This window comes from Paroedura picta, chromosome 3 (assembly GCF_049243985.1).
Source record: "Paroedura picta isolate Pp20150507F chromosome 3, Ppicta_v3.0, whole genome shotgun sequence".
Lineage (NCBI taxonomy): Eukaryota > Metazoa > Chordata > Lepidosauria > Squamata > Gekkonidae > Paroedura > Paroedura picta.
In genome coordinates, this window is record NC_135371.1 from 177,317,954 (window position 1) to 177,331,588 (window position 13,635).

Here is a 13,635-nt window from a genome sequence, read left to right on the forward strand (position 1 = left end):
ACCTTTTTATCACCGGGGACCGGTCAACGCTTGACAATTTTACTGAGGCCTGGGGGGAGGGGTAGTCTTTTGCCAAGGGATGTCACCGCCTTAGCCCCCGCTCCACTTGCTTTCCTGCTGGCTCCCCTGACTACCCGCCGTCCACTGGGGAGCGCTGCCAGCAGCAGCTGCACAGTGCCACGCTGAGGGGGAGCACCAAAGGTCAGCCGGTGGTAGAGTGGCAGGGCAGCCCCCAAGGCAGCAGCCGGGGAGGAAGATGAGGAGGAGCCGCAGCCCGGTACCGACTGATCCAGGGACCAGTACCGGTCCTCGGACCGGGGGTTGGGGACCACTAGACTAGAGGACCCAGGAGGTCCCTTCCAACTCTATTATTCTATGATTCAATGAGCCAATGAAAACCCATATTGCATGATGTACTCCCAAGTGGCCAGGGGGTGGGTTCTCTAAAGTCTGGCCCAAGGAAGGCCTTGCACTGCTAACCTCAAGGGACAGTTGGCTCGGTGTCCTGCCCCACGGTGGCTCTTGCTGCTGTGAGACTCCACATTGCGCTGGTCTCCTGGACACTTGCTGGACTTCACAGCTCCTTCCACCATTAAGTCACTTTCATGCACTCCTCCCCCATCAGAGCCCCCCACATCCCTACTGACTTCCCCCACTCCTATTTCCCTTTAGCTGGGAATTCTGATGGAAAACGGACTGAGAGGGCTGGGGAAGGGAGATTTGCCAAGAGAGTCCAGGAGGGACTCAAGGGGCTCAAGAGAACAGCCCCTCCAACTTGCTCATGGGCCCCTCACTAAAACCCCCCAATTCCAAACCAGCCAGGGGGAAGACATGAACATGGATATTTATTCATACAGTTTCTATGTTGCCCTTCCCCAATGGCTCAGAGCAGCCTGGAACACACCCTAATCGTGTTCTTCTGATCCTGGGAGCTCCCCAGAGCTGCTCTGGGAGAAGAAGCTGCACCACTGAGCCATTTGCACGATTTTACGGCGTCCTCCCCTCTTGCCTGCTTGGCAACCACATGGCTCAGAGATCGCCTGGGAAATGTCCCTGGCCGTCCCCTCAGCATCAGGCCCAGCGTAGCCAGAGTCCCTTGGGCAGGCGCAACAGGTGGAAATGGACAGTGGGACCTGGAAAGGGCAGCACCTCCTCTGAGGCAGCCCGAGTGGGAGGCTGGCCACACACACATGCGCGCACCCACACCCCTGGGTGAGCATTGACAGGGTGCCCCCTTCTCTAGTTCTTCGGGGGGGGGTGCAGCTGCGAAGGACAGGGGTTACACCAGGAGGAGAGAAGGCTGGATTCCCATTACCTCTTCCAGTGGCTGCACAGCATAGAAGCCAGCTTGTGTTGCTGCCGCCTCTTCCGAGTGTCGCAGCCAGGGAACTGTGGGCTTCCGGGGCAGGGATCCGGTTGCCGGTCCCTTTGGATGCTCCTAGAGCACAGGCAAGGTTATCAGCCGGGCTTTAAGGGGACTGCCCCCCCAGGTCACAGCAACGAGAGAGATGCAACACATCCTGAGTGTGACCCACAAACTGGAGTACACCTCAGTGGCACCTGCCAAGCCCTCTCTGGGAGCCCCAAAGGAGAGGCAAGGTGCCCTAACTTCAGAACATAAGCACACCCCAACTGTGTCTACCCTGCCCCCTTGAGTCCACAGGGCGCTTTGCATCTTGCCCAGGGTACTGCAGAGCTGAAAGCTGCTGGGGACTGACCAACTGACTGACCGAGCCGCTTGAAGGGGTGGGGAGCCCATCTTACCCCGGGGGCCTGGCTGCTGCTGTTGTTGCTGCCACCATACGGGTGGGAGGTAGTGGGCCAGGGGCTGCTGACCTGGCCCTTAGCCCCATGCTCCATTCTGCCTGGTTTGCACGCATGCCGGGAGGCCTTGCTCTGGGTGGGAACGCTCTGGGTGCGCTGCACTTTGCTGGCCTTGGTTCGGGGCAAAGGGGCCAGGGGCTCCTTGCCCCGGGCCTTCTGAATGTTGTTCATGGAGTGGCTCTTGATCAGAGGGTTGTGCTTCCCCAGCTCCCGTGGAGGCACAAATCCTGGCTTCTGGATGTCTGACTCTCTGAAAGACAGAAAGGGGGAGTCCAGGGGACCCTGTGGAGAAAAGACAGGAACCAAGCAGCGCACAGCACCATAGCTCAACAAGTCTGCTGCTCCTGCTGGCTAGACACTCTCCCACCCAAAAGGAGGGGGGGGAGGCCCGGGTCTCTGGCACACTCATGCAGACAGCAGAACTCTACAAAATGTTGCTAATGTCCGTGAAGCTTTTGTCCTTGACTTCCCCTAAGGGAGTTCAGGATGGCATAGATGGTCTCTCTAGCCTCCATTTTCTCTTCCCAATCGCCCGAAAAGATAGTTAGCTCAGGAGACAGGAAGTCTCCGACAAGCTTTAGGGCTGCGTGGTCATCTGAATGAGGCCTCCCAAGTCACAGGACATGCTCCCTAGCTCTGGAAAGACGTTCTCAGCCATAAACTCAAATTATGCACATAAAATGTGTGCAGATTTTGCAAAATACATCAACTAAACTTTTTAAAAAACTACATGTTTCCACATCTGTAGAGGGGCAGGTTCTTCTGGGATGTGGGGGTGTGATGTCAGGAGAGCTGCGTAGTTGGTGCCGGCAGGAGAGATTTGGTTTCTGGGACCATGGGATAGGCTTTCTTGAGGAAGGCCTACTAGCACCTGATGGACTGCACTTATCGAAACTGGGGAAGAATGTGTTTGGCAGGAACCTGGGGAGATTCATCAGGAGAGCTTTAAACTAAAGCCACTAGGGGAAGGAGACGATCAACATAGGGAGTGTATGGAAGGAAAACTATCGGAGGCAGCCCAACCGGCAAGGCCAGCTCATAGGGAACCAAAAGTAAAAGGATTCAGATGTCTTTATACTAACGCCCGAAGCATGGGCAATAAAAAGGAAGAGCTGGAACTTCTCATGCTGATGGAAAGGTATGATCTAGTAGGCATCACAGAAACTTGGTGGAATGATTCTCATGACTGGAATGTAATGGTGGATGGATATGAACTGTTCAGAAAAAACAGAATAGATCGAAGAGGTGGAGGAGTGGCACTGTATGTGAGGAAAGGGCTTACCTGTCAGGAAATTCTAGTGAAGGAGAGCATATCTACAGTGGAAAGCATCTGGGTGAAAATAAGCGAGGGGAAAACAAACAGTGTGGTGGTTGGTGTCTGCTACCGACCGCCTGACCAACGAGAGGATGTGGATGCTGCACTTTGTGAGCAGCTTGAGAAAATATCCAAACGGCAGGACCTTGTCATCATGGGTGACTTCAATTTCCCAGATGTGTGCTGGGAAACAAACTCTGGGAAGCGTCCTCAGTCATGCAAGTTTCTGACCTGCCTGGCTGACAATTTCATTTATCAAATGGTAGATGAACCCACAAGAGGTTCAGCCATACTGGACTTAATACTGACCAACAGGCAAGAGTTGGTGGATGAGGTGAAGGAGGTGGGGACCCTAGGGGGAAGTGACCATGTCCTCATAGAATTCCTTTTGAGATGGGGAGCCAAGGAAGCTTGTAGCCTGACGCGGATGTTGGATTTTCGTAGGGCAAACTTTAATAAACTCAGAGACATGATGAGTGTCATACCATGGACGAGAATGCTGGAAGGGAAGGGATCATGTGAAGGGTGGGCGCTACTCAAACAAGAGCTATTGCATGCTCAATCAATGACTATTCCAGAAATACGAAAACACTGCAGGAGCTCTAAGAAGCCTATTTGGATGAACAGAGAACTTCAAGAGGAACTAAGAAAGAAAAGGAAAATGTTCAGGAAATGGAGGGAAGGACAGAGCTCTAAAGAAGAGTACCTACAGGTTACTAGGCACTGTAGATCAATCATCAGAAAGGCCAAAGCTGAGAGTGAGCTAAGATTGGCCAGGGAAGCCCATTGTAACAAGAAAAGATTTTTCAGTTACGTGAGGAACAAACGTAAAGTAAAGGAGGCAATAGGCCCGCTGTTGGGTGCGGATGGACAAACTCTAACGGAAGATGCAGAGAAAGCAGAAAGGCTTAGTGCCTATTTTACATCTGTTTTTTCCCACAGGTCAAAGTGTTTAGGCACATCTAGAGATGGCTGTAGCCAAAGGATAGTGTCTGGGTGGCAGGTTAACATGGATAGAGAGGTGGTCGAGAGGCATTTAGCTGCACTGGATGAGTTCAAATCCCCTGGTCCAGATGAAATGCACCCGAGAGTACTCAAAGAACTTTCCAGAGAACTTGCACAGCCCTTGTCCATCATCTTCGGAACCTCTTTAAGGACTGGAGATGTCCCGGAGGACTGGAAAAGAGCAAACGTTATTCCGATCTTCAAAAAAGGGAGGAAGGATAACCCGGGAAACTACAGACCAGTGAGTCTGACCTCTGTTGTGGGGAAGATAATGGAGCAGATATTAAAGGGAGCGATCTGCAAACATCTGGAGGACAATTTGGTGATCCAAGGAAGTCAGCATGGATTTGTCTCCAACAGGTCCTGCCAGACCAACCTGGTTTCCTTTTTTGACCAAGTAACAGGTTTGCTGGATCGGGGAAATTCGGTTGATGTCATTTACTTGGATTTTAGTAAAGCTTTTGACAAGGTTCCCCATGATGTTCTGATGGATAAGTTGAAGGACTGCAATCTGGATTTTCAGATCGTTAGGTGGATAGGGAATTGGTTAGAGAACCGCACCCAAAGAGTTGTTGTCAATGGTGTTTCATCAGACTGGAGAGAGGTGAGTAGCGGGGTACCTCAGGGTTCGGTGCTCGGCCCGGTACTTTTTAACATATTTATTAATGATCTAGATGAGGGGGTGGAGGGACTACTCATCAAGTTTGCAGATGACACCAAATTGGGAGGACTGGCAAATACTCCGGAAGATAGAGACAGAGTTCAACGAGATCTGAACACAATGGAAAAATGGGCAAATGAGAACAAGATGCAATTTAATAAAGATAAGTGTAAAGTTCTGCATCTGGGTCAGAAAAATGAAAAGCATGCCTACTGGATGGGGGATACGCTTCTAGGTAGCACTGTGTGTGAACGAGACCTTGGGGTACTTGTGGATTGTAAACTAAACATGAGCAGGCAGTGTGATGCAGCGGTAAAAAAGGCAAATGCCATTTTGGGCTGTATCAACAGAGGCATCACATCAAAATCACAAGATGTCATAGTCCCATTGTATACGGCACTGGTCAGACCACACCTGGAGTACTGTGTGCAGTTCTGGAGGCCTCACTTCAAGAAGGACATCGATAAAATTGAAAGGGTACAGAGGAGAGCGACGAAGATGATCTGGGGCCAAGGGACCAAGCCCTATGAAGATAGGTTGAGGGACTTGGGAATGTTCAGCCTGGAGAAAAGGAGGTTGAGAGGGGACATGATAGCCCTCTTTAAGTATTTGAAAGGTTGTCACTTGGAGGAGGGCAGGATGCTGTTTCTGCTGGCTGCAGAGGAAAGGACACGCAGTAATGGGTTTAAACTTCAAGTACAACGATATAGGCTAGATATCAGGAAAAAGTTTTTCTCAGTCAGAGTCGTTCAGCAGTGGAATAGGCTGCCTAAGGAGGTGGTGAGCGCCCCCTCACTGGAAGTCTTCAAGCAAAGGTTGGATACACACTTTTCTTGGATGCTTTAGGATGCTTAGGGCTAATCCTGCGTTGAGCAGGGGGTTGGACTAGATGGCCTGTATGGCCCCTTCCAACTCTATGATTCTATGATTCTATGATTCTATGATTCTATGAGAGGGAGATGGGCAGAGGAGGGGTGAAGGCCAGGGCTGCTGAGGGGGCCCCAGCTCCGTATCAAGGCCAACACAATCCACATCAACCAGCGGGTGGGGAGGGGGGGGGAATAAATGTTCTGCAGTAAATGAATTTGAAGGAATTCCTTCCTGGTGCCAGATACAGTGGCCAGGCAGACCCTGAGCATGACCAAACCCCACCGACTGAGCCCGCCCTTCTTTCTGGACTCCTGTTCCCAGTGAGCAATCCTCCTCTCCTGCTCAGAGTAGCCCTCCCCAGCCCTGGCCAGTCTCCCCAGAGCAGTTTGTTACCTTTGGTCTTTGCTGGGGCCAAGTTGGACAGAAACAGGTACCGGGGTCCCCTCCTGGATGGCAGCCAGAATGGTGGGCAAGGGCTCCAGGCTCTCCCGGGTCCGCTGAGAGGCAACAGAACAGACATTGGTCCACGGGGGGAGCAGAGAGGCTGGCGTGGCCAGACCAACACAGTCTTCAGATCAGGAGGGCCTGCTCACAGTCCGGCTCTCAGCTCTCCCCCTGCATGCAAACCCCGGCCATCTTGCTCTCCCTATTTTTATGCCAGATACACTGGAAACCAAGGGCCTTTTCGCACGGGGATCTTTGTTGCAAATTGTTTGCGGAATGAAAAATCGCCATTTAAAATAGTGGAATTCGTCGTTATGCATACCTGCCTTTGTAGTGGAATCAGTTGCGTTTTTTAGCGTTTCCCACAGGCTTCCGGTCTCGGCAGAAATCGCTAGAAAGGAAGCGCTATTGCCAAGCTCGTCCCGCCCCTGGCCGTCAAGCAGCCAATGGGCAGCCGTTAGCATGCTCCCAAACAGCCCCTTTCCCTTTAAGAAAGGTTTTTTAAAAAAAAAAACAGACCCATAGCAACGAATCTAGGTAGATTCGTTGCAACGGAGAGACCCATCCAGCTGCCTAATGTGAGCTGTCGTTTGATTGTATGATCGTTGGCACGCTGCCTCGAGTGATAAAAAAAAAATCCCCCCCCCCTCTCACGGGCCCGATTTTCGGCTGAATTAATGTGTAAAAAATAAAGGGCTTTTATGTGGTTTGTGCTTAGTGACTAAAGGTGAAGGACTGAAGCCAGGGAAGCCTCTAAACAGAAAGAGGCTCGCTGGTGCGTTTATCCCCGCTCGCTCGGAGAAAAAAAAATGGTGATCGCTTCGCCGGAAGTTTGGAGGACAGGCTCAGGGGGAGGGACTTTGAAGAACCCGCAACAATGGTAACGCACAGGTCTTTAGCGCTAGTGTTGCAGATTGGTTGCAGGAGTGTATCGCTATCCGGAGGGTGAATCCACTTTTCTGGATTCCCCTGAAAGCGCTACAACGAAGCGCTTTTTGCTGATTGGTTTCAGGAGTGTTGCAGATTGTCTGCGACGTCGTGCGTTAAGGCAAATTAGTAGCGTTTTCAATTAGCAACCATTGTGCTATTTTGAAGCCGTGCGAAATGGCCCCAAAGATCCAAAAGATTAAACTCTGAAAATGTGAAACAAATCTGCTTTTCCCCCTTGCTCCCAGAGATTTAAAAAAAAAAACACCTGATATAGCTATATAAAGATCCATAATATTCTAAGGAAATGTATTCAGTTTTCTGATGAAAAAGTTGAGGGTTTGGAGGAGAACTGGAAAAATCCTATGAATGTTTTTTCTTCCTTTGGTATGAGTAAAGTTTGCCTTGTAAAGATACTTATAGACTTCTAAATTCCATAATTATGCCAAATATTACATTATGCGAATATAAACAATTTTAGAACAATATTCTAAATTTTAATTCGGAAGGAAAGTATTGCATATATTCTAACTTTTTCTCGGAGGGGACCCTCCCCCCCCTCCCCCAGCCGACAGCGCCAGCATTTCTGAAAATTGTCTCTCTGTGCTGTGACTGGATGGGCACCCCTGTGGGCTGCTCCTGGGATCTGTTTTGTACCCTAGCCCTGGCCGGTCCCGGGAGTTTCTAGGGTTTTTGGCAGGCCAGTCCGTCTGATGGGGAGGACACACCCTGAGACAAGTACCTCTTCCAGGCTGGAGAAGATGTCGCAGAGCAGAGAATGAAGGATGGACAACTCCAGGGCAAGATCAATGGCATCCCCGTTGTCCTCAGAGGGAATGGCATTGCCAGGACTCGAGACTCGGTTGAGGAATGCCGTCATGGCATCTGAGTTGCTCTCCAGGAAGTCATTCATGAAGGTCATGTAGGCCTCCTTCTCCCCAAACCTGCAGGTAATAGAGGGGCTCAGCTTCTGCTCATGAGGGGCTCAGCTTCTGCTCAAGGGAGGGGTTACAGGATTTGTTGATGGGTGAGAGCTCCACACAGACTTTTTCAATGCAGATCATGTCAAATATATTTGAAACAGGTGAACACTAACCAGGGCCAATAAGAAACAGAAGCAGCCCTTTGTGAGTGAGGAGCCTGGCTCCCAAAGTCATGGTAGAGTTGACCAAAGCAGAGCTTTCAAAACATGATTCTTGGAGAGATTTTTGTGCAAAAGGGGACAGGAGGAAACATCTTTCTTTAACCACACATATTTGGCCGTTTGAGGATGTACCAAGGAAGATTTAGAAGGTGACCTTGGTTTCCTTCTTTCTTTGGGCCATCTACCTTTGGATCCCCCTAGGGGCAAAAGGTGGGTGCAGATCTAGTAAATAAATAATAAATATTGGGTGGGGGGGTATAAAAGAAAGGCTGGTTGTTGAGTGGGAAGAAAGAAGCAGGGGAAAGGCAGAGAAGGGGTAGCAAACTGGGTGGGGGTAGCAAGCACAACTGAAGACAGCAACAGAATACAGGATGATCTTGATAGGCTCGAGAAGTGGGCAAAACTGAATAATATGAAGTTCAATAGGGACAAATGGAACGTTCTGCATTTAGGTAGGAAAAACCGAATGCACCAATATAAGATGGGGGAGACTTGTCTTGGCAGTAGCATGTGCAAAAAGGATCTAGGAGTCTTAGTAGACCATACATTGAACATGAGTCAGCAGTGTGACTCGGTGGATAAGAAGGCAAATGTGATTTGGGGCTGTATCAAACGGAGTATCGTGTCCAGATCACAGGAGGTGATGGTACCACTTTCTCTGCTCTGGTTCAGCCTCACTTGGAGTCCTGTGTTCAGTTTTGGCCACCCCAATTGAAGAGGGATGTTGACAAACTAGAACATGTCCAGAGGAGGGCAACAAAGATGGTGAGGGGTTTGGAGACCAACACGTATGAATCATAGAGTTGGAAGGGGCCATACAGGCCATCTAGTCCAACCCCCTGCTCAACACAGGATCAGCCCAAAGCATCCAAGAAAAGTGTGTATCCAACCTTTGCTTGAAGACTGCCAGTGATGGGGAGCTCACCACCTCCTTAGGCAGCCTATTCCACTGCTGAACTACTCTGACTGCAAATTTTTTTCTGATATCTAGCCTATATCGTTGTACTTGTAGTTTAAACCCATTACTATGTGTCCTTTCCTCTGCAGCCAGAGAAAGGTTTGGGGAGCTGTTTAGCCTAGAGAGGAGACGACTGAGAGGGGATCTGATAACAAGTATTTAAAAGGGTGCCACATAGAAGTTGGAGCAAAATTGTTCTCTCTTGCCCCGCAGGGACAGACCAGAACGAATGGGATGAAATGCATTCAAAAGAAATTCCATCTAAACATCCGGAATATGTTCCTGACAGAGCGGTTTTTCAGTGGAACAGACTTCCTCGGGAGGTGGTGGGTTTTCCATCTTTGGAGATTTTTACACAGAGGCTGGATAGCCATCTGATGGAGAGGCTGATTCTGTGAAGGTTCAAGGGGGTGGCAGGTGACGTTGGAGGAGCGATAGGGATGTGAGTGTCCTGCATAGTGCAGGGGGTTGGACTAGATGACCCAGGAGGTCCCTTCCAACTCTATTATTCTATGATTCTAAGGTGGGGGCTGCCAAAAGGATTGCCAGGAGGTGAGCAAATGTTGCCTCCATCTTCAAGAAGGGGAAAAAAGAGGATCCGGGTAACTACCGACCCGTCAGACTGACATCTATAGCTGGCAAAATCTTAGAATAAATCATCAAACATTCGGTCTCTGAGCAGCTCGAGTGGATAGGTGTAATTACTGAGAGTCAGCATGGCTTTCTCAAGAACAAGTCATGGCAGTGGTATAGGCTGCCTAAGGAGGTGGTGAGCTCCCCCTCAGTGGCAGTCTTCAAGCAAAGGTTGGATACACACTTTTCTTGGATGCTTTAGGATGCTCTGGGCTGATCCTGCGTTGAGCAGGGGGTTGGACTAGATTGCCTGCATACCCCCTTCCAACTCTATGATTCTATGATTCTAACTTTATCTCTTTTTTCGAGAAAGTGACTACCTTGCTGGATCAGGGTAAACTGTGGACATAGTTTACCTTGATTTCAGTAAGGCTTCTGATAAGGTTCCCCAGGATATTCTTATTGGCAAGTTGGTAGAATGTGGTATGTATCCTATTATGTGGCAGCAAAGTTGGCATCTGGGTTTGTTGCAAGCTCTGGTCCCAGTGTCCATGTTTACATTAGATGCTGCATTGTTGTGGGTGAGGAGCTGTTTGAGACTGGGGGGCTGTCTGTGAACAAGAAAAGGTTTGTCCCCCAGTACTTGTATATATGTAATTACAGTATATGTAATTTTCCTGAAACTCAACCCCTCCAAGACGGAGGTCCTATGGTTGGGCCGTAGGGGGGCAGATCAGGAAGCGCGCTTACCCTTTCTGGCCGGGACGCAACTTAATATCGCGTCTCAGGCCAGGAATTTAGGGGTGACCATTGATGCCTTACTAACACTCAAGGCACAGGTTAAACAGGTAGCTAGCCGGGCATTTTTCCATCTTCGCCAGGCTCGGCTACTAGCGCCCTATCTGTCCTCCAAACACCTGGCCACAGTGATCCATGTGATGGTCACCTCCAGATTAGACTTCCGTAACTCGCTCTACACTGGCCTGCCTTTGGGCTTGATCCGGAAACTGCAACTCGTCCAAAATGCGGCTGCTAGAGTCCTCACAGCTACACCGCGGAGGGCTCACATCCAGCCAGTTCTGAGGCAGCTGCACTGGTTACCGGTTGCCTTCCGGATCAGGTTCAAGGTTTTGGTTTTGACCTTCAAGGCCATCCGTGGTCTAGGTCCAGCATATATGAGGGACCACCTTTCGCCCTATATTCCCCGCAGGGCTTTACGCTCTGCGGGGGCTAATCTATTGGTCGTTCCCGGCCCCAAGGAAGCCCGCCTGGCCTCGACCAGGGCCAGGGCCTTCTCGGTCCTGGCCCCAACCTGGTGGAATGAGCCCCCAGAAGAGCTGAGGGCCCTGCGGGAATTGTCATCATTCCACAGGGCCTGCAAGACGGAGCTCTTCCGCCAGGCTTATGGTTGAGGCCGGGCGGTAAGGGAGATCAGGGCGCCCCCCCCACAAACTGGCAGTAGTGAGTGTCAACCCCCCTCCTGTAGTTGAGGATGCGGAGACTAGACGAGTAAGATTATGCCATCATTGTTGCTACTGTGACCAATTGTAATTTTATTGTTATTGTATGGATTTTAGGGGATGGGGTTATATAAGCTGCCTCAAGCCTTCGGGGGGAGGCGGGATATAAATACAATGATGATAATGATAATGATAATGATGTGCTTACACCCCTCAAAGAGCCTTCCGCTCCACTACCTCAAACTACCTGTTGATTCCTGGCCCCAGAGGAGTTTGTTCAACCTCAACCAGGGCCAGAGCTTTTTATATCCTGGCCCCCACCTGGAGGAACAAGCTCCTGGAGGAGATCAAGGCACTGACAGAAACTGAACAGTTACTGCCAAAGGGAGCTCCTCCACCAGGCATTTGGTTGAGGTAGACCTGAACCAACCACTTCCCATTGGTCCCTGAGCCTCCCTCCTACGGTGACCACTGCCTATCTGTCCAACCCATAGAGTCATCAGGATGTGCTAGTTCGGGGGTCATCAATCCCTGGGCTGCAGCCCGCTGCTGGGCCGTGAAATCCTTGGCAGCGGGCTGCAAGGGCCCTGCCTCCCTCTCCCACTCCCCCTGGAGCAAGAAGCTCGCCAGGCCGTGAGCAAATCAGCCGCCAAAGCAGCTTGCAGCCCATTGAGCTTCTCGCTGCGGGAGGGGGGTAAGAGGGAGGCGCGGCCGCCGGCATGCTGGCAGCGCAAATGCACATGCGTGGAGCTGCCGCACATGCACGTTTGCGTCCATGCGTGTTTGCACGGGGCTGCTGCATTTGCGCGGGGTTGCCGCGTTTGCGTGGGGCTGCTGCGCATGCGCGGGGCTGCCCTCTCCCCATACCCCTCCTAGTGATCTGCAACCGGGAAGAGTTTGGGGGCCACTGTGCTAGTTGACTTAAATGTATCCCCATTGTTTACTGTTCCGCTATGTTACCTACTGTTACTATTGTATTATCACTGTTATAAAGATTATAAAAGGACAGAAGTCTGACATCAAAAATCACAGGACTGAGAAACCTGCAGGGAAACACTTCAGGACATTCAATAAGGGACCTCAAAGTAGCTGTTTTGTTGCAAAGAAACTTCAAGAACAGACTAGAAAGGGAGATTTCAGAAATGCAAGTTATTACAATACTCAAAACAATGGCCTACTCTGGACTCAACAAGGACATAGATTTTTTATCTCACTACATATCTCATTACATATCTCACTATGTAATCTCATTCAACTCTTATATCCACATTCCTTACAATCCCCTCTTCTTTTTATTTTATTTGGGACAATGAGATAGTTATGTATGCAATGATTTTTAGAATCTAACACTCTGTACTCAGGCCGGATTCAAATGAGTAGCCATGTTGGTCTGAAGTAGCACAATACAATCAGAGTCCAGTAGCACCTTTAAGACCAACAAAGATGTATTCCGTGTGTGAGCTTTCGAGTGCAAGTACTCAGAGTGCGTGGACTCTGATTTTATTGTACTCAGGCCAGGTTAACAAACTCAGCACAGCTTGTCACTTGTCACATGCCTTCATGCTTGGGTGGAGATGGATGGAGCTAACAACAAGTCCCTTTTAATTACTTATTTTCACAACTGGGAGAGTGTCTTCCATTAATTACTAAACTTGACATATTTATTGCCCCAATGTTTTTGTGAATGACAATTGAACCCAAAGTACTGATTTGCTTTTCTAGCAAAGAATTATCATACATCATATTTTGGACCTTATGATGCTGTTTACTAATTTGCTACTAATTTATTTTCTCCTTATATCTGTACTCTTATGATCCCTGTTCCATTGTCTGAGGAAGTGTGCATGCTCACGCCTTGAATAAATCTCTGTTGGTCTTAAAGGTGGCTCATTGGACTCATATTTTGTTGTCCTGTGAGAAGTGAACTTTCACTTACCATCTCATGATGTGATTTCTAGTGGCTAGCTCATGGCTTTAATTCTGCCAAAGAGGCAGCATTTAGGTCTAGTTTGGGCAAGGGAATGCCTCCCTCCTCCTGTGTGAAATGTGGGGAGGGGTTTTCCACAAGAGGGAGGGAACAGAATGGTGAACAAAGAGTTCCACTCTTGGCTTGGACTAAAAGTCACAGGTGGAGCTCTACTTTGGAGTTGCCCGGGGAGCCCCTGACCTCCCCGGACTCCTGCTACATCCTCAGAGTATTCTGTCTCCAGAGAGCTTTTCTGAGAATAAAGATGAGAAAAGGGTAAAGTCCTTGTCTCCTGAACAAACTCTCCACCCCTTCCCTGTTTTTAGAAAGTGTACAGAGACTCAGCTTGGTAGCTGCTAAAGTCACCCTGTTTGTGGCTCATTATTAATATGTCGTTGGCCTCAGAAATCCAGCTGTGCTGGGAACAGCAGAATACCAACCAACTAAGAAAGAGAAAGAAAGAGTCTTTCTACCCAGCAGTTCTATGA

General features: G+C 49.6%; 1 protein-coding gene across 2 annotated transcripts in view; it reads right to left on the reverse strand.

The window, feature by feature from the left end:
* The window catches only part of RASAL3 (RAS protein activator like 3), a 52,226-nt gene that overhangs the window by 5,760 nt on the left and 32,831 nt on the right, over positions 1 to 13,635 (reverse strand). For both annotated transcript variants that reach the window (XM_077329989.1, XM_077329988.1), the window contains exons 13-16: positions 7,789 to 7,990; positions 6,069 to 6,172; positions 1,765 to 2,074; positions 1,316 to 1,438 (exon numbers count right to left, since the gene is read on the reverse strand). In XM_077329989.1, coding sequence (XP_077186104.1) covers positions 1,316 to 1,438; positions 1,765 to 2,074; positions 6,069 to 6,172; positions 7,789 to 7,990 — 739 coding nt within the window. The remainder of the gene's footprint in view (positions 1 to 1,315; positions 1,439 to 1,764; positions 2,075 to 6,068; positions 6,173 to 7,788; positions 7,991 to 13,635) is intronic.